This window comes from Xiphias gladius, chromosome 8, assembly GCF_016859285.1.
Source record: "Xiphias gladius isolate SHS-SW01 ecotype Sanya breed wild chromosome 8, ASM1685928v1, whole genome shotgun sequence".
Classification (NCBI taxonomy): Eukaryota; Metazoa; Chordata; class Actinopteri; order Istiophoriformes; family Xiphiidae; genus Xiphias; species Xiphias gladius.
This window is the reverse complement of record NC_053407.1, coordinates 17,005,615-17,025,590: the sequence shown is the minus strand read 5'-3', so window position 1 is coordinate 17,025,590 and position 19,976 is coordinate 17,005,615. Positions and strand designations below refer to the sequence as shown.

Here is a 19,976-nt window from a genome sequence, read left to right as displayed (position 1 = left end):
CCCCATAGGGGGTGCCACAAATGCTGCAAACCTCTTAAAACCCCATGGACAGGTTTACACAAAAAAATGGTGTGTATGCTCTCGGGGTAAGTATTATCCAAGATCTGAAGTACCACATTGATTCTTGCAAGTGGGCGAGACCTATCATATTTGTGCTCATAACTCAAGATGCCTTTGAGCAATCCTGATTAAACTCACTGGAGACATCGTGCATTATCTCCTGAACATAACCACAGAGTTTCGTTCACATCTGATGAAGGGGGGGCCCAATGGTGGAACTTTGAGTGCGCAATTATTGAAGTGCTGCAGGCTTTGTGATGGTGAAACAAGTGTGTGATTGGCCTTCTTCAAACAGAATTTAACTAGCTGAAGTGACTTTGCTCACCTTTGTGAAGCCTGAAACCTGCTTGTTGCTGCTTGCCGCTTTAATTGAGCTGCTTCCTTCTGTTCAGCTCAAAAGGAGTTAGAACCCACAAATTGCCGCTTCTGGCCTTATTTTTACTTCATTATTCAGTCTCGTGTTTATGTTGGGCGGAGTTGTTATTTGGCCCTAACTGATGTGTTTGCAGTTGATTTTCAGTAAATTTTTAGTTGTCACAGAAGCACATAGCAGCTTGCTGTGGCCTTATAAAAGGAATAGTTTGACATTTTGTGAAAGGCACTCTTTCTTGCTGAGAGCTAGATGAGAAGATTTGATATCACTCTCATACTGTAGATATGAAGCTAAAGCCAGCAGCCAGTTATCTTAGCTTAGCATAAAGACTGGAAATTGGAGGAAGCCGCTAGCCTGACTCTGTCCAAAAGTAACAAAATATGCCTAACAGTTCCTCTGAAGCTACCTAACACATTGTATCTCGTTTGTTAAATCTGCACAAAAACCTAAGCATAAAAATCATCAAGTAGTTATTTTATTTGGGTGGTTACGTGCCCGACTTTTTCTTAGCTGACTGCATTGACTTCTTGGAGTCCTATCATTACTATGAGGTTGAACAGACTTGAAACCGGTGTCAATCATGTCAACTTGTTCTTGGCAAGAAAGCAAATTTCCCAAAATGTTGAACTTTACTTTATGCGTTATTAAATCCGTAATTCAACTTAGAATAGCCTGTACGGCTGTGTCCATCTCTTCCATGTTTGTCAGCGTTTTTGTGGCAATTTTTTTTCTGTCTGTATTTTTCTGGCTATGGCACAAGAACATGACGTTTCTTGATTGCTTGGGTTGTTTGCCAGCCACGGGGAGCACTCATCCATGAGCACAACACCAGGCCTGTTTTATTTGGTGAAAAACTGGCACCACCTTAGACATAAAATGTAACTCTAACATAAAACAATATCAAATGTGATACAGGATAGGATTTTCTTCTAACTAAATAAAAGTTTAAAAATTTTGTCTTAAAAAGGTTCCATCTTCTGACCCTCTACAACAACTTTCAATCACAAACAGCAAACTACACAACAGAAATTCCACAACTGACTAATCGGCATGTAATGAGGACAGACACTGTTTCTAAACCAGCAGTGTTTTTATGTCTGATGTTTGAGTTACACTGTTGTATTTCTTGTATTGTGACTGTAAACAAATCAGATTAAAATAGGAATGTTTCCACTATTCTTGTGTTCATATGAATGATGTGATAAGGAGGACTAGCTTTTCCACTGTGTGTCATAGGAAGTCATGCATTCATTATAAACTTCCTCATTAAGGTGTATGATAGTGCGGCTGACTCACCCGGTTATCAGTCATGCAGACCCCACTCTGCCCTGAATAAAAGGAAAAACTCTCTCAGAGGAAAAACAGTGGTCACTTTGACGTCATGCAAGCCATTTTAAATGATTGAAAGGCCAGCGATGTACCTCGTACTGTTTCTATGGTTACAACCTCTGATAGTACACTAATATACTGTAATAAATGTGGTGTGCAGCTTGTATGATAATAAAGAATCCAAGAGGATTTATGGGGTTGTTTATCATCTACAGTGGGGAAAACAGGTCTGCTGCTGTTGTCGTTCAGTTTTGTGTCTGTTTTGACTCTTGGATGGACACACGGCACCAATACGGCCATGCAAAGGAGCTTAGCTTTAATCCTGACACTGGTGAGACGTCACAGCTGTTTTTCCTCGCCTGCTGCCATACTAGTTAATTTGCAGCAAAAAAGCCTCCTATTACAGCCAGAGAGCTAGAAACTAACAGTGTAAGGCCTTTCAGCTGCTGCCTCGCCATGTGCTTTCCTCTAGTATTTGTTTTTATTTCCTCCTGCAGCAATGAGCCAATGAAACTGTGCTTGCAGGGATCAAGGGCAGCTACTGCCTACATCCTGGCTGTTGAGCTCCTCAAAAGTCCCCATATAATCTACCACAGATTTCCTTACCCTGTAAAAATGAATCCAATCTCAGCCCCGGGCTACCTGCAGGGCAAATAGTAGCTTTATAATAGCAGGGATGTGTAGTTACCCAGCCATTTCAGGGCAACTCATGGGGATCATTTGGTTACGCAACTTTATTAAAGCAGCTCTAAGTAGAGTAAGTACAGTGCATACAGTAGTTATCTGCAGTAGAGGAGTGGGTGCCAGACTGTTTGAGACATAAAGGTGTGATTACAGAAAAGATGGACCATCTAGGCTTTTCTTGTAAACAAAGTTATTTGTGCGTATACCTGAGGTCTAACAAGCGTGTTGAGGGCATTTCCTTGCTTATAACCATGTGCGAATCTGATTTTAAAAAATGGTTTAAAACCCACATTGTTTACATCCATGCTTGCAGACACACGGATACCACGCCCGACACGTTACCACTCCCAACCGCCGGTCAGTAGAGGAGCATGAACGTGTCAGCAGGACTGTTTATCAGGTCACCCCTGTCGCATGAGTACAGATGCGTGTTACAAACAATACAAAGATCCGCTCATCAAAACATTGCTCGATACAGCATTACTAGTGGTTAAATCCGATTCAATTTCACATTTGAGTCTTAGCTTTGATCTCTTTGACATTTCACACTCAGGATGTGGCAGCAGCCTTTTTTGAGTTGGTGGTTATTTCTCGCAGTTTGAGAGCAATGAATGACCCTTCTATCACTCGATGGAGCTTAAAACGATAAATCCTTACACCACACTGCACACGCTCAATAATAAATAGCATCCAAAGTGTGATGAATTATAAAGATGTTTATCTATCACATCAATGAGAATGAGTGAGTGAATGAATGAGGGAAGTTCCAACCTTTTAAACAAAATAACACTTTTACACTGACCCACAGGCGAGAAGGACAAGATTCAATTTCTACCTTATGCAATGATCTGAAATCTCTCACAGGTTTGGGCTCTGATGCGTGGCAGCATCCAAATGAATAATTCCTCACAAAAAAAAGTTCAAAGCTTTTGGTCTGTGTTAGGGTGGATCTGTCTCATACAGAAATATATCACCGAGGGTCATTATCAAGTATATTAGCCACACAGTTATCTGTAGAAGACATCTTATCCCATGACTGATTAAATATATAATCAATCAATATGAACAAGCAGAAATCTCTGAGCTGTGCTCGGTGTGGTCATGAGGGAATTTCTCATGCAGCCCCAGGGACTGAGGTATAGTTTCAGTGGATTCTCTGAAAGGTAAATGTGAAGCTGTAGTTAACAGCAGTGACAGCTCGATTCTCTCTTTGCACAGACGCTGTGTCTACTGATTACGTAAACCGAATCTCTGCCAGTTTTGGATTTCACTTTTGAACTTCAAAGCTTTCTAAGTTACGACAAATTCTGAACGAGGAGCCAAAAATCCTGCTCTTTGAAAGATGAAAGTCCTCCTCTTCCATCACTGTTAAACTTCACATAAATCTCTGCCTACTTCAGTGGACATACGAATCCCTGAATGCTGTGGGAGTATTTTATGCTTTCTGCTTAGACGAGCAATTCAAAGATTTACTCTTTCCAGAGTGTGTGATTTGGGCATAAACTATGGGTGAGAAAATTATCATTCTACAGGGTTGCTGTATGCCTCCCTCTGTGGTTGTGAAATTTTTTGACCACATGCTGCTCATTGCTTTATGTATGATATTCTGGTAGGGACATAAATGTCATAAGGAGATATTGATCAGAAATTAATTTCCCTTCTGAGTCCAAGCTGTCACACATGCATGTGCTGCAACCAGATAACTCCCACTGAGAAAATGTCACAGTTTCTGGAGTATCATTTTACAAACTGAGCGCAAAACAAACGGCCAGCAGTCTTCATGTTTCCTGACTGATTATTAAATGAGGTATAACTTTAAAGCAGCAGTTGTTGCTTATGTGCACGTGGACGGCTAACCTTGGCCTTCACACCTTTAATGTCGGACATCCATGATGTGTACATGGTGTACCAATTGTGCAGTGTGCGTACATCAAACCAAAAAAAAGGCACCATCATCATTCTCTGTCGCCCTCCTGTCATATTGCTGTCCGGGAGAAAGATGACTGCCTCAGTGAACGTGGATCTGTAATCTAACCAAATAGAGATCCAGCTTCCTTTCAGCAGCAGCCAGCTCTGCCTCCCTGTGCAGCCCGTGAATCAATAGCAGCACACTGAACTCCTGACTTATTAGTCAGGTTGTCACAGAGGAGCAGCTGGCTGAGTAAAGCAAATGTAGCAAGGCCATTAGCACTGTCCTTTAGTCTCTCTCTGAGACCTGGAGCATCAATCATGAGTCAAACAGCCACGTTTCTTAAGAGGTGGGGCAGGACTTTACTTGACCAGAGTCAGTGGCAATGGCATAGGTCACTCTCATCACAGAGAGCCTGTTAAAAAAGAATTTCAGGCTTTTTTTTGCCCACGTTATGTGGGCAAGCTGCTTTATTTTCTTGCACTAATACTGCAGTGTTTTTCTTTACATGAACTCAGTTGTATTTTCCGTCACCATCTGGAATAACAATATGAAACATTACCAGACTGCAACTAATCCCATCAGTGCTATCAAACAACTGAGACTTACTTTGTTAATTCCTAAAGCAAAAACACTGCACATCTGAGTTTGATTTTGTAATGAGGATGTCAGTGGGAGTCCGCCAGTCATTAACTCTCTGAGAGGAATATTTTCTAAGTCTATGGGGCTGTGTGTGTGTGTGTGTGTGTGTGTGTGTGTGTTTGTGTGTGTGTGTGCGCCTCTGAGTGTGCGCTCCTGTGATAGACTGCCTGTGATGACGGCGCGCTGACGTCTCAGTGAAATGAGTCATGCTCCACGTCCTCACTGACAGTACCTCTTCCTCCCCATAACACACATCCACATACTCACGCACGAAAGCACGCACCAGTGCCACTTGTCACACTGCTACACATCTCCTTCCTCGGTAAGGCAGCACCCATCACCTCACATCCCTCCACAGCAGTAGTACGACACTGCTCTACCGACACGTAAGCTTAGTCACTCAGATACACTGTTGTCTCTACTTCTGCCAAAGTACATGATACATGTAGCGTGTTAACTTGTAGATGCAGACCTGCTACGTACTGTATGAGTGCGCATGTGTGTGCACAGCGTGTCAGTGTGAGTAAGGAGCAGCCTGCCCCTCCACTGTCCCATCTGCTTCCATTCTGTTGGAGTTTGAAATGAGCAAAATGTATGAAGTGGCTTCATGAATTGTCCAGCAACTCTGTTTTTGTTATCACCGAACAGTCTGTCTGAGCTTACGTTCTGGGAAAGTGGCATTCTTTTGGAGTTTGAAACGTGTATCTAAAGTTGTAAATTCACAATGAAAATTGACCCCTCTGAGCCACAAATGACGAGTGGGACTGGATGGTCCTGGAAGTTAGTGAATCCCAGAAACGGTGTCTGTGTTGAAAGCAGCTATGAATACAAAGCAATGGGTACATAATGCAGGGGAGTAAGGGCCAGCAAATGCTCAAAACAAAATAATGCATATAACATAAGCAAAAGTGTTTATAGCTGTTCTGATCAGCCACAATCGAAGGTAGGCTGACAAGCAGCCTGTCACAGGGCGGAGACGTAATAAACCTTCAATTTGGGATATCGCCACATATGAGGACAGTCTTCCCTTTGTTGCACTCGTTGTAAGAAAAGTGACGGAACTGGTTGTGTGTGGTGTCGGGAAGGTGTTTGGGTTTCAGACGTCCAACAAACACCCTTTACAAGTTTTAAATGATCAGATTATTTACAGAGAGCGCTCTTATATTTTAATTTGAAAATTAAACATTCGAGACAGACACAACCAGCTAATGACACACAGGATAGTGCTTGCTTTGCTGTAAACAAGAGCACATTAGATTACATTTGGAGCGAGTTCTGTGCAGCCAGCTATTCTTTGTCATGCCTCTCTAAGCTCTGTCTCTCTCTCCCTGCCTGTGTGTATCGTGCACAGCAGGCGTAAGTGATTTAAAAAGAGTCGCTGGCATGGGTAGGCAAGGTGCTAGGGGTAGGGCTAAAGAGCCATCTCACTTTGTTTTGTTTCTCCCTTGTGTCTCTCTTGCATCCCACGCTCTGTAAAACAGACTCTGATGCAACATCGTGGTTATACAACAGCACAGCTAGTGGCATAGTGGACGGGAGATGATGCCAGTGAAGCGTGACAGTGGTGTCAGTGTTCCAGTACAGCATGTTTTGGCACCAACATATGAAGAGTTACATATCAAAGGTGACGGTAGGACAGTAGGTACGGATTTCAACCTTCTTGATATGGAGCCTAACAAGATAATGGATTATCTGTTTTTTGCACAGCGATATTTATTTTTATATTTTAAAACAGCTTGAGATGAAATCCAGCTGGTCTACATTTTTGGGAGCACACCGTTATTCTAAGACATGATCAAGGACGCCTGATAAAAAAAAAAAAAAGATAAGAATGAGCTGGAAAAACGTCATCATCTCATTCTCAAGGGCGGCAATTTCCACAGTGGGTGCCTGAAGGACAGGCCACATGGCCACAGCATTTGTTCAGTTCCATTTATAATACATTTTAATAACATTCCACCACATTGAAAAAATGAAGCTGCATTTACATTAACTACATTTCAAACATATACAAATGTAGGAAATAAGCCATAAATATCAGAATATCCATATTAAAAACCCTGATAAATGTGCAGTTATGCTGCAGCTAGTGACATTACTTGAATTAACATCACACGCTTGCGGATTGTGTTGATGCCATGAAACATCACTCAGAGGGAGTGCTGCAGTTTGAAATAGTTTCAGGAGCCACTGCTCTAATGTGCACATACAGCACACATTAGCCAATATGCAGCAAAAATTGTAGAGCAGAGTATAAACAAGAGTGGCAAAAAATAAATATGAAGCTACAGTACTGCCAGCAGACGATTAGCTTAGCTTAGTGCAATGACTGGAAACTGGAGGAAACAGCTCGTCTGGCTCTGTCCACCAAAACAAAATCCATCTACCTACGTCTCTATAGCTCAGTAATAAACACAGTAAATCTTGTTGCTTAACCCGTAAAAAGACTAGAAAAAAATGTTGTGGTTTTAGAGGGGGGGTTATGTGTCAGACAATTTGTTCATCTCAAGTCTCTAACAAGAAAGTGAATAAACACATTTCCCAAAAAGAGACCGGAGTCAACATCACACGTAGGGTGATGGTTGGCAGGTGCCTATGGTGTCACAGGTGTACCCTTTTTCAAAGATTGTTAGAGAGGCATACATTTTTATACTGTATATGTATATTTTAATATACATTATACAGATACCTCAACAAAATATTGTGAAACAGAAAAAAAAAAGCTTGATGAAAAAGAAATTAAAGTGATACTGTGGTATGCCTATTTACAGCCATGATTTTCATTTAAATCTGGTTGGTTATTTCTGTACTCCCATACCTTTAACTTTATGTCTTTTAATGTGAACCTGTTATAACTGAAATTAAAATTTGCTGTGGTGGTTTCTTGTAGGCTTTGTTTGTGTGCCAGTCAAACTGGATATTAGGAAATGGTCTGTATTATGTTGACCAATATCCTTTTGCTTGCCTCTGTTGTGTTTAGAAGCTGTGTGGTAAGAGAATAGCGAGGGATTTAATTGTTTTGTAATCTCGAACCATCCATCCTGTGAAAACCTACTGCCCCGACATCACCAACAGTGGAGTTGACAGGGAAAAGGAATGCAGCGAAAAGTGAATTCCAAAAAAAAAAAGCAGCAAAAATAAATAAAAAGGTTGAAACAAAGCTATACAAAACCAAATATAGAAAAAAAACTAACACCAGTTGGTGGTATTTATACAGTACAGAGCCAATTCTACTCCACCAAGTATTATCTGCTCTAAAAATACACTATCTACCTTAAGTTCAATAAAAGCACATTTCGGTTGTGGAGATTTACTGTCCCACTTCTTACCCCACGACCATGGAAAGCAGAAGTAGATATAACTGAGGGCAGTGCTATATTATCAAGGCTGTGCCGATGAGAGAGATAAGCCTGCTAGCAGTAGGGGAAAAAGGTAAACATCCAGGGAGATTAGATGAGAGACGTGCACAGTTCAAACACTGGTCTGAGTGGCAAAATACTGCCGCGGCGCCAACACAACCCACCATTTAGTTTTCAGAGGTAAAACAAAGAGTCTATACTCGTTCAAATTTAATTCTAACAATTCTTTTTTAGCTGACGGTCAACACATGAAGCTCCAAACTAATGTGACAGTGGTTGTGGCAAACAGAAGAGTGAATGCTGATTGAGAGCTAGCCCTGATCTTATCTGGAGCGTGCTACAGCTGTCGGTGCTGGCTGGTCTGCTCCTGCAGCGTAAGGTCTGGGTGTGGTTTCTGGTCAGCCTGCTGTGTCGTTGCAGGGAAAGAGACACACAGAGCTCAAAAGCTACAGTCAAACTTGTTGAGGTCACGTGACAGCACAGCCAAGAGAAACATGTTAATCATACTGGTGTCAGTTACGCCAGACTGGCAATTGTTTGCTTAAGTAATTTTGCACTGAAAAGCAACATGGGGGCGGGAAAGAATGGTTTAGATTCATCGTTGTTTTTTCCTCAGGAGCGTCTCAAAGGTCACATTATTCATTTGACCCAGGTGGTTCTGCAGAGTGAGTCACGCTACCTTCAGCACAGAGAGGAACCCCACCCCACAGATTTTCTGAGTGGACAACGTGCTTACGAATCTGGAGACAGGGGGAGGAGGGCTGGTGTGCATAGAAGTGACAGACACCAGCACAACTCTGTGGCAAGTGAGTCACTATACCTGTGTACTGGCAAGTGCCTGATGTAATGAAAAGCAGAACTGCCAGTTCTTAGCTGTGTCATGTTAAACTGGGTGATAAGAAGAGAGACTGGTTTATAAGAAGAGGAGGAACACCCTACATTTTAATTAATGCCACACCAGAGAACACGTGCCAAGCTACTGTTACTGACATTTCTCATGTCTGTCAAAAGGGGCGACGCCTACAAGTATCCTCACTCATCATCAGATCGTGTTGCCACTTTCTGCCGTGAATCTCTCCGCCTGTGTGCCTTTCTGCTCAGAGAAATGTCACTGTTACCTTTTGTCAGCCGCATTCCCTGCTGGATATGGGTGTGCCTCAGAGGCCACGGGGGAAAAGGGTTCTGCACTTTCCAACTTCTTCAAGAGTGTCAACAAAGATTCCCCTAGAGCACATTCCTATGAAGACGTTTCACTGGTCAATGCATATTATCTATAAGCGCTGGGTAAATATTTGACACACGTAAGGCCTGCACACTGACCGTAATGAATCCATTTTATTTGACAATTAGATTCAACACGGTCTAGATTTTTTGCAGGTCAAAACTATGACCTGTTCAACCTCATTCTGACCTGATTTCATCAGTATTTTAAGGTTTTGTCAATAAATTAAATCACAAAGCCAAGCATTTCACCCACCTTGATGTACACCTACACCACTCTCAACATCAGACACAGCCGGGGCAGTCTGACAGAACATGGAAACACCACAAGATCAAATTAAACTGCAAAGCTTACAGCAGATGATGAACATTATGCATTAACCATCCATCATCACTGTAAACGTTACTGTACTTTTCCATGAACCGAAGCTTCACTCAACTCGCTCCGCCCTGCCACTATAAAGCCAGATCAGTAAGCCTGGTTTAATCAAGGGTCCGGCAGCCATCAGGCCCACCTCCCCCAGGGTCAGAGAGAGGGACATTCCTTTGTTTTTCTCCCCTCAGAAACCAACAATCATAGCCATCTGGTGTGTCTCCACAATGTCTCTACTGTTCCATTAAAGGCTACTTGTTTAGTATATGATTATCTACTATACTCGTATGTTGTGGTTTACAGTCACTGCTGGTAATTTATTATCCACGTTATTCCATGTGGGATACTCCAGGGTCTAATTCTGTTTGAAGCCTGATAATGCAACCTCAGGACTCTAAAGGACACAACTTTCTTTCTAATGGTAAAATACAAGGTTTTATAATTTGGATGTCTTCAGTCGTCAACCGATGTTGTAGCTGAGAGCCTGAGGCCCATTTCACCAAATTTGCAACATGTGAGCTGCAACTCGCGACATGAGATTTCTTCTTGTGCTAATTTTGATGCATTTCCCTCATCAAAACAAACCCCACACTTGCATTAGCACGCGTGAGCTATGTAAGACAGATTAACATAGTTTAAACATTTTTTTTTTTTAATTTCCCAAACTGGTGTTTCCTTGTCCAATCAGTGCAGAATAATGCTGCGTCACTGCTGTCCAGATATTTTAAGGGGGCTTTCACCTCAGGCACTCGGGCCCAGATCCGAGTAGACTTGACCCTAAAGTCCAGTTCATTTCATTAGTGTGAACAACGTGTACCTTACTCAATTTTTCAAGTGGACCTGGGCACAGATCGTTGATCCGTGGGGGGGTGGGGGAGGGGGGTGCAATCGTATGAAGCAATTGTACATAATATAAGAATGCCCTAAAAGGTGACTGTACCAGCCTGATCCTCTCCCTGTTGCGACGGATCCCTGCTCATTATCAATTCAAGCTCAAGTCCGTACTGCTTGTTATGTACTTACCCACCCCCGATATAACCACCAGGCCCTTAGATCCTACTAACATGGTTTGGTTGTGCTTTTCAAATAGATCTACAGCATATTTTTATTACCTTTGCAATTGGTTCAATTTTTGATCCTGCTTTACCTTTTTCATTGTGTTTCTGCAGATTGAATTTTACGTAAGTCCTACTTTACATACCTTAAATAATTTATGGTTGGTTTACATTAAATATAGCCATTGCTATTCTTTCATACTGTTGAAAATCCTCTGTTTCTGGCCTCTGTGTGTAGTATGTTTATAATTAAGGTATATGTGTAAATACAGTACATTTTCCTTTTTTGTAAAGTACGTTTGTACAAACAGATGCAACAGTCGAATGATTAACTGGCTGACACTGTCCATCTGGACTTGGATTAAACTATTAATTTAACTAAGACACATCCCAGTGGTCTAATTAACTCCACTTCAACACATGCCACTGAGGTAGTACTCAGTCCTGCCAAGAGTAAAAGTACGCCAACTCCTTCGCTGCCAGCAGCAGGGTTTAAGCTTCTGTTTATGTTTGTTGACAGCCGGCCAGTGTAACCTTACAGCGCACCATTTCACAACTCAGAAATTTTTTAAATGTGTGGTGTTGTGTTTCACACACTGTTAGAAATACATGCATGTGCTATTCATAATGGAAATAGTTCAGGCTCATTTGACTGTGGTTTCTTGTTTTGCAAGTTTAGTTTTGTTCAGACGTAAATAAAACAGCTGCCAGTGACATTTTATGTCGTTGACTTTGGGGTTGTGCAGGGCTGATGAGGCAGACTACCTCCGGCCCCTGGAGGGTTTATGATTTTTAAAGTTGCGCCTGTCCGGAGATCAACAGATGTCAGCTTCCACTCTTCTCTGATAAGGACATGCTGACTGAGATGATGAAGTTTATGTCTCTGTCTAAGCAGTATGTCTCTGTGGAGAATGACGCATGCTGCTGTTCCATGAAAAGGTGAGCGAATTTCATCACGTCTCTGCTTTCAAAGGCTCAGGGCTTTAATGTCTCATGGGAAAAATGTCACTGTTTCTTACAATCGACTTAGTCCTGCCCAGCCTGTCTGTTGTAATCAATCAGGCAAATACTCCAGACTTTTCCATTGGTTTCATTATCATCATCACATCACATGAGACGCTGCAGACCGCCCATCACCCACACAACAAGCTACAGACCACTCCACTGTGCTGTGTTGAATCACACTGTCTGACCGGCTTTGCACATTGTTCTGATAAATAACTGTGAAGTGCTCTTAGTGGCGCTGTTTGCAACAGGCAACTGACAGAGTTCAATCAATTCATCTGCCAGAAAACAGAGAGAGGCTAATGAGATTTTCCCTCATTGTGTCCCTGTCATTTCACAGCACAGACATGCTGAGCCTGTCAAATCCACTCTGAAACATGATGTCTGTCACCGCTTGCGATTCTTATTTTTGTCCGCTTATATGCTCAATTATTTCTTTTTATGAAATATTTCTGTAATTGACCTTAACTGGCAGGTTTAGCAGATGAGTTTATACAGAGCAACAAGCCATTAATGATAAGGTAGTTATCAGTGTTCAGTGTCCCAAAAGAAATAGTAACACATTTTGAGTAAAACGCCTACTCCCTTTCTTGCCAAGAGTTTGATGAGAAGATTAATGCCACTCATGTCTGGCAAATATGAAGCTACAGCCAGCAGACAGTTAGCTTAGCTTAGCACAAATACTGGAAACAGTTGGAAATAAGTAGCCTGGTTTAGAGGTGCCTTGTGCTGGACTCTTTCTTTGCTGCGGTCAGTAATTTCCTGGAGTCTCAGCTACTTATCTGGCAACTGCTCAGAGCCAGGAAATAGTCTGGCACATAACCCCTCATAAAACAGCTCATTTTTATTTTTACAATTTTACACAGATTGAACAAAGTAGCATATGAATAACTGAGTTTTAGATGTACTTGTATGTGGATTTTTATTTTTTTTTTTGGTCCTTGGGACAGAGCTGGGCTAGTTGTTTCCCCCTGTTTCCTGTCCTGTTGGTGGCAGCTTCATATATTATTTTGCACAGATGTGAGTATGAATCCTCTCATCTGACTCTTAGTAAAAAAACAAAAAAAACAAAACATAAGCGTCTTACCCAAAATGTCAAACTATTCCTTTAAAGGCCCCTCAGCTGATGCTTTTTCAGGGTTCAGAGACTTTGTAGTTTTCTGTCATTGGATGGCCTTTTTAACCAATAAACTTTCCTGCTGCTGGAAAACCTTTACTTAAGTTTGCAACATGGTGTTTCATTTTATAATTTCTTGATTTTCATACCAAACAGTCAACAAATGTATTTAACTCGACGAGCAACGAGCAACCTCAGTAAGTGAATCAAGTTTAAAGAGCTGGCATGAAGCGCTGATTGTCTACCTTTGGTACAGCAAAATCTGACTCCACAGCACACAGCCCTAATCAGCTGCATCAAAACAATCATTAACTAACCTCCTGCTGCCCCCCCCCCCCACATAAACACACACACACACTAGTAGACCCCAGACAACACCTCAGAAACTCCTCGCTCACACCCCTCACACACAGCACACAGAAAAGACTGAAACAGTAAAGTACACAGAAAAAAATACATGTTATAATAACTAAATAAACATCTGAACATTATGTTGTCAGCAATGCTTTTGGGCATTACCCCTCTGTACAGCTACTCTGTTAATGGTACAGTATGTCCCACATGTAGCTGAACGGCCATTTTCGATATGACTGCATTCGATGCAATGAAAAATGCAGAAAAAACTCTTAATTTAGGGTCTACTGAGCTTTTTATATTAACTGGAAAACTGCTATCCATTCACAGAGCGCATGTGGCTCTTGATTGATCTAATATCTAATAATGTTTAATTTGCTCCAAACGGTGTAGGCTTACATAAACACTGGCATAGAGTTGATAGTGTCGCTTTCAGAATTACATTAATGGTCACAATTTTGCTGTTTATGAAATAGCTCAATATACAGTATATTACTGCCTTTTTAAAAATCTTTATAGCAGCAGTGAGAACTACAGAACGTAATTTGCTACAAGATAATTAATCCACAAACAAATTAAATCACATTACACACATTTTGTATTAACTCTGGCCTGCATGCTTGCTACAAAAGGCGTTTTCACTCAAATATTTTCAATTGTATATTTTTATACACAATCTCGTCAAATCACTGTGGTGCATTAATGTCTCATTCTAGTTCAGGTCATCTAAAGTAAACATTGACGTAAAAGTAAAGTAAACTATAAACAATAGGTTTTTTCGTCAGCGACACACTAATCACCGCTGTGTTTATACTGGCTCTTTAATGGTGTAAAGGTTATAAACCTAAGCCATTGGCTGTAATATGAGTGGTTACCTCCCATAGGTTGGGAGGTTACAAACACACCATTGATAGGCTGCCTCTGAATGGTGTTAAGAGGAAGCCATCTGCTCCTGTTTATGGTTCATTAACCCCGGTACCCCTGGATGACAAGGCTGCCCCCACAGCAACAGGTATGAGAGGCCAGGGCTCACTTGCTGAGATTATACTCAGACGGAAAAAAATATAACTTGCTTCTGCCTCAAAGTGGTCCTTGATTCAAAAGTTCACCATTAAGCAACATTAACTGGAAAGTCCTTACCTTCCCAAAAGTCCATAAGCATACTGGGAATCTGCCAGCAGTAATGTGATCTCACCCTTCTGCATGGAAATGACACACTCCTCCAGGGCCTACAGGTGTCAAAAACACACGTTGTTATTTCAAGCATTGTTAAAGCGTTGGCAGCTTTTTAAATCATTACACAAAAGGCATTTAAGCACTTTGTGTAATTAAATATCTTAACAACTACTGGATGGACAGATATGATATTTGGTACAAATGTTTGCGGTTCCCAGGGGATTAATCGTATTGACTTTGGTGATCCACTGGACTTTTCCTCTTGGGCCACCATGAGGTTACCTTTTTGATTTTAAGTGAAATATCTCAACAACCATTGGACTGATTGTCATGAAATTTGGTACACACATTCATGTTTCGATACTTTGGTTCACGACCCACAAAACTAACAACGTGCAATCAGCCTTAGCTGTACTTTGTGTTTTGACAGTCATTGTGATGTTAGCCCACTGATGTTAGATTAGTGGGATAACTTAGTCTTGTTTACCTATTTTCACAGTCCCTAATGAAGCGTTATGTGATACAAGCGTTCTACACCGGGCAAAACTACCCTGTCAGAGTAAACTGATGGGATCAAAGCTTTCACCTGGTTTACATCTCCTTCTCCGATAACGAAGACAAGCTTGCAGTCCTTCTCCACCACAGTGCGGTCCTCCAAGACACACTGCATCTTCACAGTAACCTCCTGGCCCCAGGTGGGGCACAGGGCGTGCGGGGCCCCAGGCTCCAGCACCTTCTTCCTCAACAGCCGTTCCTCTGCGTGAGGAAAGAAGAAAAGGTCATGCAGGAGGAAGTAGGTTTTATCTGCTAGTTGTTGGTAAACAAGTGCTCAGAAACACGTTTTGGTCACTTTTCTTCTTCTGCAGTTTCAAATCAAAATTAAATTTAAAGGTCTAAGCTAAGTATATGAAAAACACTAGTCACTGATAAGTTGGTGATATTTTTTCAAGATAACCTACCGAGTCTAACGTGTGTCTCTACATGTGATGTGCTGTTAACTGATTTATCCTCACCTGTGATGTCCTGCCAGTCTTCTGCCATGAACAGATCCTCAAAGTTCGAGGAAGTCCACTCCTCCATCGCATATTCTGGAAAGAGACTCTCTGCTGACCTGTCCCTCTCCAACACATCTTCGTCTGTTGATGGGTCTTGAAATCTTACCATCTTCCAGCTGTTTGTTTTTTTCAGTTTCCTCGGATCTTTGCATTCTGTCTCTCCATCTTCTTGCTCGGGCTCAGAGGGGCTTTTTGTCTCAGTGCTTTTAATCCCTCCGGCACAGCTCTCTGTTTCAGCCTGCTCTTTCCTTTGCAACTCCTCGCCTGTCTCTGCAGGCTCGGTGCGACTGTCCTTGTCAGCAAACTCAGAAATGGCCTCTCTTACCTCAGGCTCTGTGGGCTCCACTGCGGTGTCTTTATGCTCTTCACAATATGGCTCTGTCTCCATTTCACTACAGAGAGCGATGGACACCATCTGCATTAGTCTCCAAAGAAGATGATCCTCCTTGTTGAACTAATGTTCCACTTACGTGTAAATTAGTTCTGTTGTGAACCAAGTTCTGCCACCTACACTCTGTCAAAACAAAAAAAATATCTCCATGACGTAATATTTACAAAAATCCATGCTGTGTTTCATTAAACCAAATCCTGGCTTCATCCACGTTTTTTTTTTTGTTTGTTTTTTTTTAAAGCTTTGTCCCGCCTGCAGCTACGTAGTTTCTGGAATTCAGTTGCACTTTGACCTTCTCTGTCTCCTGCTTGTGTCTGTCGTAGTCTACGTAGTCCAGTGATGTGTCAGCAGCAAAAAATGATCAATGTAAAGAAACTGTTCAGCACAACGAAGCACTCTCAGCCAGTGGGTTTGTGCAGTGGTAATCTGTGGGATTAGAAGAGGAAAACCTAATCTGCCAGTGCGTCTGTAATCTTCTTAATGACTCCACCGTTGTGCCCCATAACGCAGTTTCCATGAATGCAATCTACCAGTAAGGATCTCAGGAGACACGAGATCTAACTTAATTTGCTTTGAATTACGTTGGGAGATTTTTATTTTCACTTTCTAAGGAGCGGCACAACACTCATCGAAGAGTGAAGCTGGATAATAGATTAAATACAATACGCTGTATTTATGGTGTAAACTTCCTTGAGGATACACATTTGATATTATCTGGTTTCACTGTATGTTTTAGGATTGATTTTAAGATTTTATTGTTTGCCTACAAATCATTAAATGGGCTGGCAACAACCTACCTCTCTAACCTTTTAAAACCACACATCCCTCAAGGGCTCTCAGGTTCACTGACCAGTTGCTTCTGGTTCTCCCAAGATGAAGGCTGAAGCAGAGGGGAGACTGTGCCTTTGCAGTTGTAGCCCCTACACTCTGGAACAAGTTGCCTCTGCATGTTGGGCTGCCCCCTACACTGCCTGTTTCTAAATCCCAATGTAAAACACATCTTTATTACCTTGGCTTTTAACTCAGTATGAGAGTTGCTTTTTTTTTTTTTTTGTTTGTTTTTTTTTAAAGCTTTGTCCCGCCTGCAGCTACGTAGTTTCTGGAGTTCAGTTGCACTTTGACCTTCTCTGTCTCCTGCTTGTGTCTGTCGTAGTCTACGTAGTCCAGTGATGTGTCAGCAGCAAAAAATGATCAATGTAAAGAAACTGTTCAGCACAACGAAGCACTCTCAGCCAGTGGGTTTGTGCAGTGGTAATCTGTGGGATTAGAAGAGGAAAACCTAATCTGCCAGTGCGTCTGTAATCTTCTTAATGACTCCACCGTTGTGCCCCATAACGCAGTTTCCATGAATGCAATCTACCAGTAAGGATCTCAGGAGACACGAGATCTAACTTAATTTGCTTTGAATTACGTTGGGAGATTTTTATTTTCACTTTCTAAGGAGCGGCACAACACTCATCGAAGAGTGAAGCTGGATAATAGATTAAATACAATACGCTGTATTTATGGTGTAAACTTCCTTGAGGATACACATTTGATATTATCTGGTTTCACTGTATGTTTTAGGATTGATTTTAAGATTTTATTGTTTGCCTACAAATCATTAAATGGGCTGGCAACAACCTACCTCTCTAACCTTTTAAAACCACACATCCCCTCAAGGGCTCTCAGGTTCACTGACCAGTTGCTTCTGGTTCTCCCAAGATGAAGGCTGAAGCAGAGGGGAGACTGTGCCTTTGCAGTTGTAGCCCCTACACTCTGGAACAAGTTGCCTCTGCATGTTGGGCTGCCCCCTACACTGCCTGTTTCTAAATCCCAATGTAAAACACATCTTTATTACCTTGGCTTTTAACTCAGTATGAGAGTTCCTTTTTTTTTTTTTTTTTGGTAATTATCATGGTTTTATTGTCTTTATTATTTTATCATCTTTTTGTCTTTTAAACTGGTCTTTGCGTTTTTATTGTGCTGTTTTATGGCTTTTCTTATTTTGATTGTACAGCACTTTGGTCAACTGTTGTTTTTAAATGTGCTTTATAAATACATTTGAATTGACTTTTTTTGCATAAATTTAGCTCCGCAATAGTCATTAAAAAGTGAAACAAATTCGACTTTCAGCTAAAGTGGCGTAGGACTAACATTTTGGGGGCACTGCGTCATGAATTCATCTAAAGGCTAAAGTCTTGTGGCCTTAAACCACATATGTTATTTAAAAACATCCACTTATTCACAGAGGGTGATATAATGATAAAATGTTGAGATAACATGGATTAAAACATCACGAGACTACTGTTACGGCTTGAGTATAGGCTATGAGTTGCTATCATTCTCAGCAAATGAATAGCGCACAACATTATCCAGTTTTTACACTGATATACAAGTGCAAGGTTATTCATCACTTTTTAAACAAAGCAAAGTACAAAAATTACGAAATATTCTATTATATCAAGTATTTGGCTGTCATGTCAAGTGCTTTAGAATAATATTTCCATTCCCAAAAGAAAACAAAGTTTGTGAACTCTGCAGGAACAGAACTAGACTAATGTGAGACCACTAATACTTAGACATCAACATCCTCCTTTATTCACTGTGAGGCTGCTTTTCAATGCACAGCCAAGCACGTTTTCCATTAGGGATTAAATTAATCCAAATTCAATTTTTTCTTTAAATTTCTCTGATTGGAGTTTGTTCTTTCATGAGCACTGTTCTTCAATAAAACTTGGAAATACTTTTACTTCAAGTACTTTCCTTTTATGCTACTTTTGACCCCCCCCACTACAACTAAGAGGAAAATACTACATGCTTTACTTTTCTGCTTTTATTTGACAGCTACATTTACATTCCAGGTACAAGAGGCCTTGATAATCTCCTAAATATGATGTGTCATTAAAATTCTGCTTACACTTAAATGTGTCAGTAAAAATATTCCAATCCTACATATTACATAGTAATTTGAGCTGAAATAATTAGTTGATGAATTGAGTACTAGTCTATCATCAGAAAAATAACCAGCTATATTTTGATACACAATTAATCGTTTTAGTTATTTTGAGTAAAAATGCCAAATATTCTCGGTTTTCAGCATCTAAAATAAGAGGATTTGCTGTGTTTATTTGTCTTGTGTAATTTTAAACTCAAAATCTTTGGGTTTGAGGCCACTGATTGGACAAAATTTTAACATTTTAATATGTCACTTTTGGCTCTGAGAATTATGACGTGCATTTTTCACCGTTTTCTGATATTTTATAGACAAAACAACGAATTGATTAACTAAGAAAATAATCAGCCGATTAATTGATGATGAAAATAACAGCCAGTTGCAGCCCAAATTATAATATAACATTCTGAAAAGGGACAATCTACATAAACAGTACTTTTACTTTTCATACTTAAAGGTTTATTTGCTGATAATACCTATGTACTTCAGTTAAATTTTGAAGACAGAGCATTTATGTGTAAGGGAAAAGTTTTATATTGTTGTATTGGTACTTTAAATAAATACTTTTTCCATCACAGACTATTTGTAGGGGGAAAAAAAACAAGTTTTCATAGGTTGTAATTTGATTACAATTTCTATACGACAATGCACAAATAAATGAGTGTTCTTACCAAAATGCCGTCTGTTTTCACTCATGCATTTGTCTGCAGGTGTATTTAGACTTCCTCGTGTCTGTGCTGCAGGGACATATAGAGTGCATTTACCACAATCCAGTTGGAGGAGGGCAACTTGGACCTAACCCAGAGCGAAAATAGACCAAAAGACAAAATAAATACAGGCTGGAAACTCTGGGGGCACAAATGGCCAACGAGTGTGACCTGGACTGCTGAAGTAAAGTAGTTTCTTTACTTTGTACTTTAAGCTTCTGTGCGTGCGTG

The 19,976-nt window shown here is 40.8% G+C and overlaps 1 protein-coding gene across 1 annotated transcript in view; it reads right to left on the bottom strand.

The window, feature by feature from the left end:
* The window catches only part of fkbp16 (FKBP prolyl isomerase 16), a 32,008-nt gene that overhangs the window by 11,894 nt on the left and 138 nt on the right, over positions 1 to 19,976 (bottom strand). The window contains exons 2-5 of the mRNA XM_040133381.1: positions 19,710 to 19,833; positions 15,671 to 16,226; positions 15,244 to 15,413; positions 14,622 to 14,710 (exon numbers count right to left, since the gene is read on the bottom strand). Coding sequence (XP_039989315.1) covers positions 14,622 to 14,710; positions 15,244 to 15,413; positions 15,671 to 16,133 — 722 coding nt within the window. The 5' untranslated portion in view covers positions 16,134 to 16,226; positions 19,710 to 19,833. The remainder of the gene's footprint in view (positions 1 to 14,621; positions 14,711 to 15,243; positions 15,414 to 15,670; positions 16,227 to 19,709; positions 19,834 to 19,976) is intronic.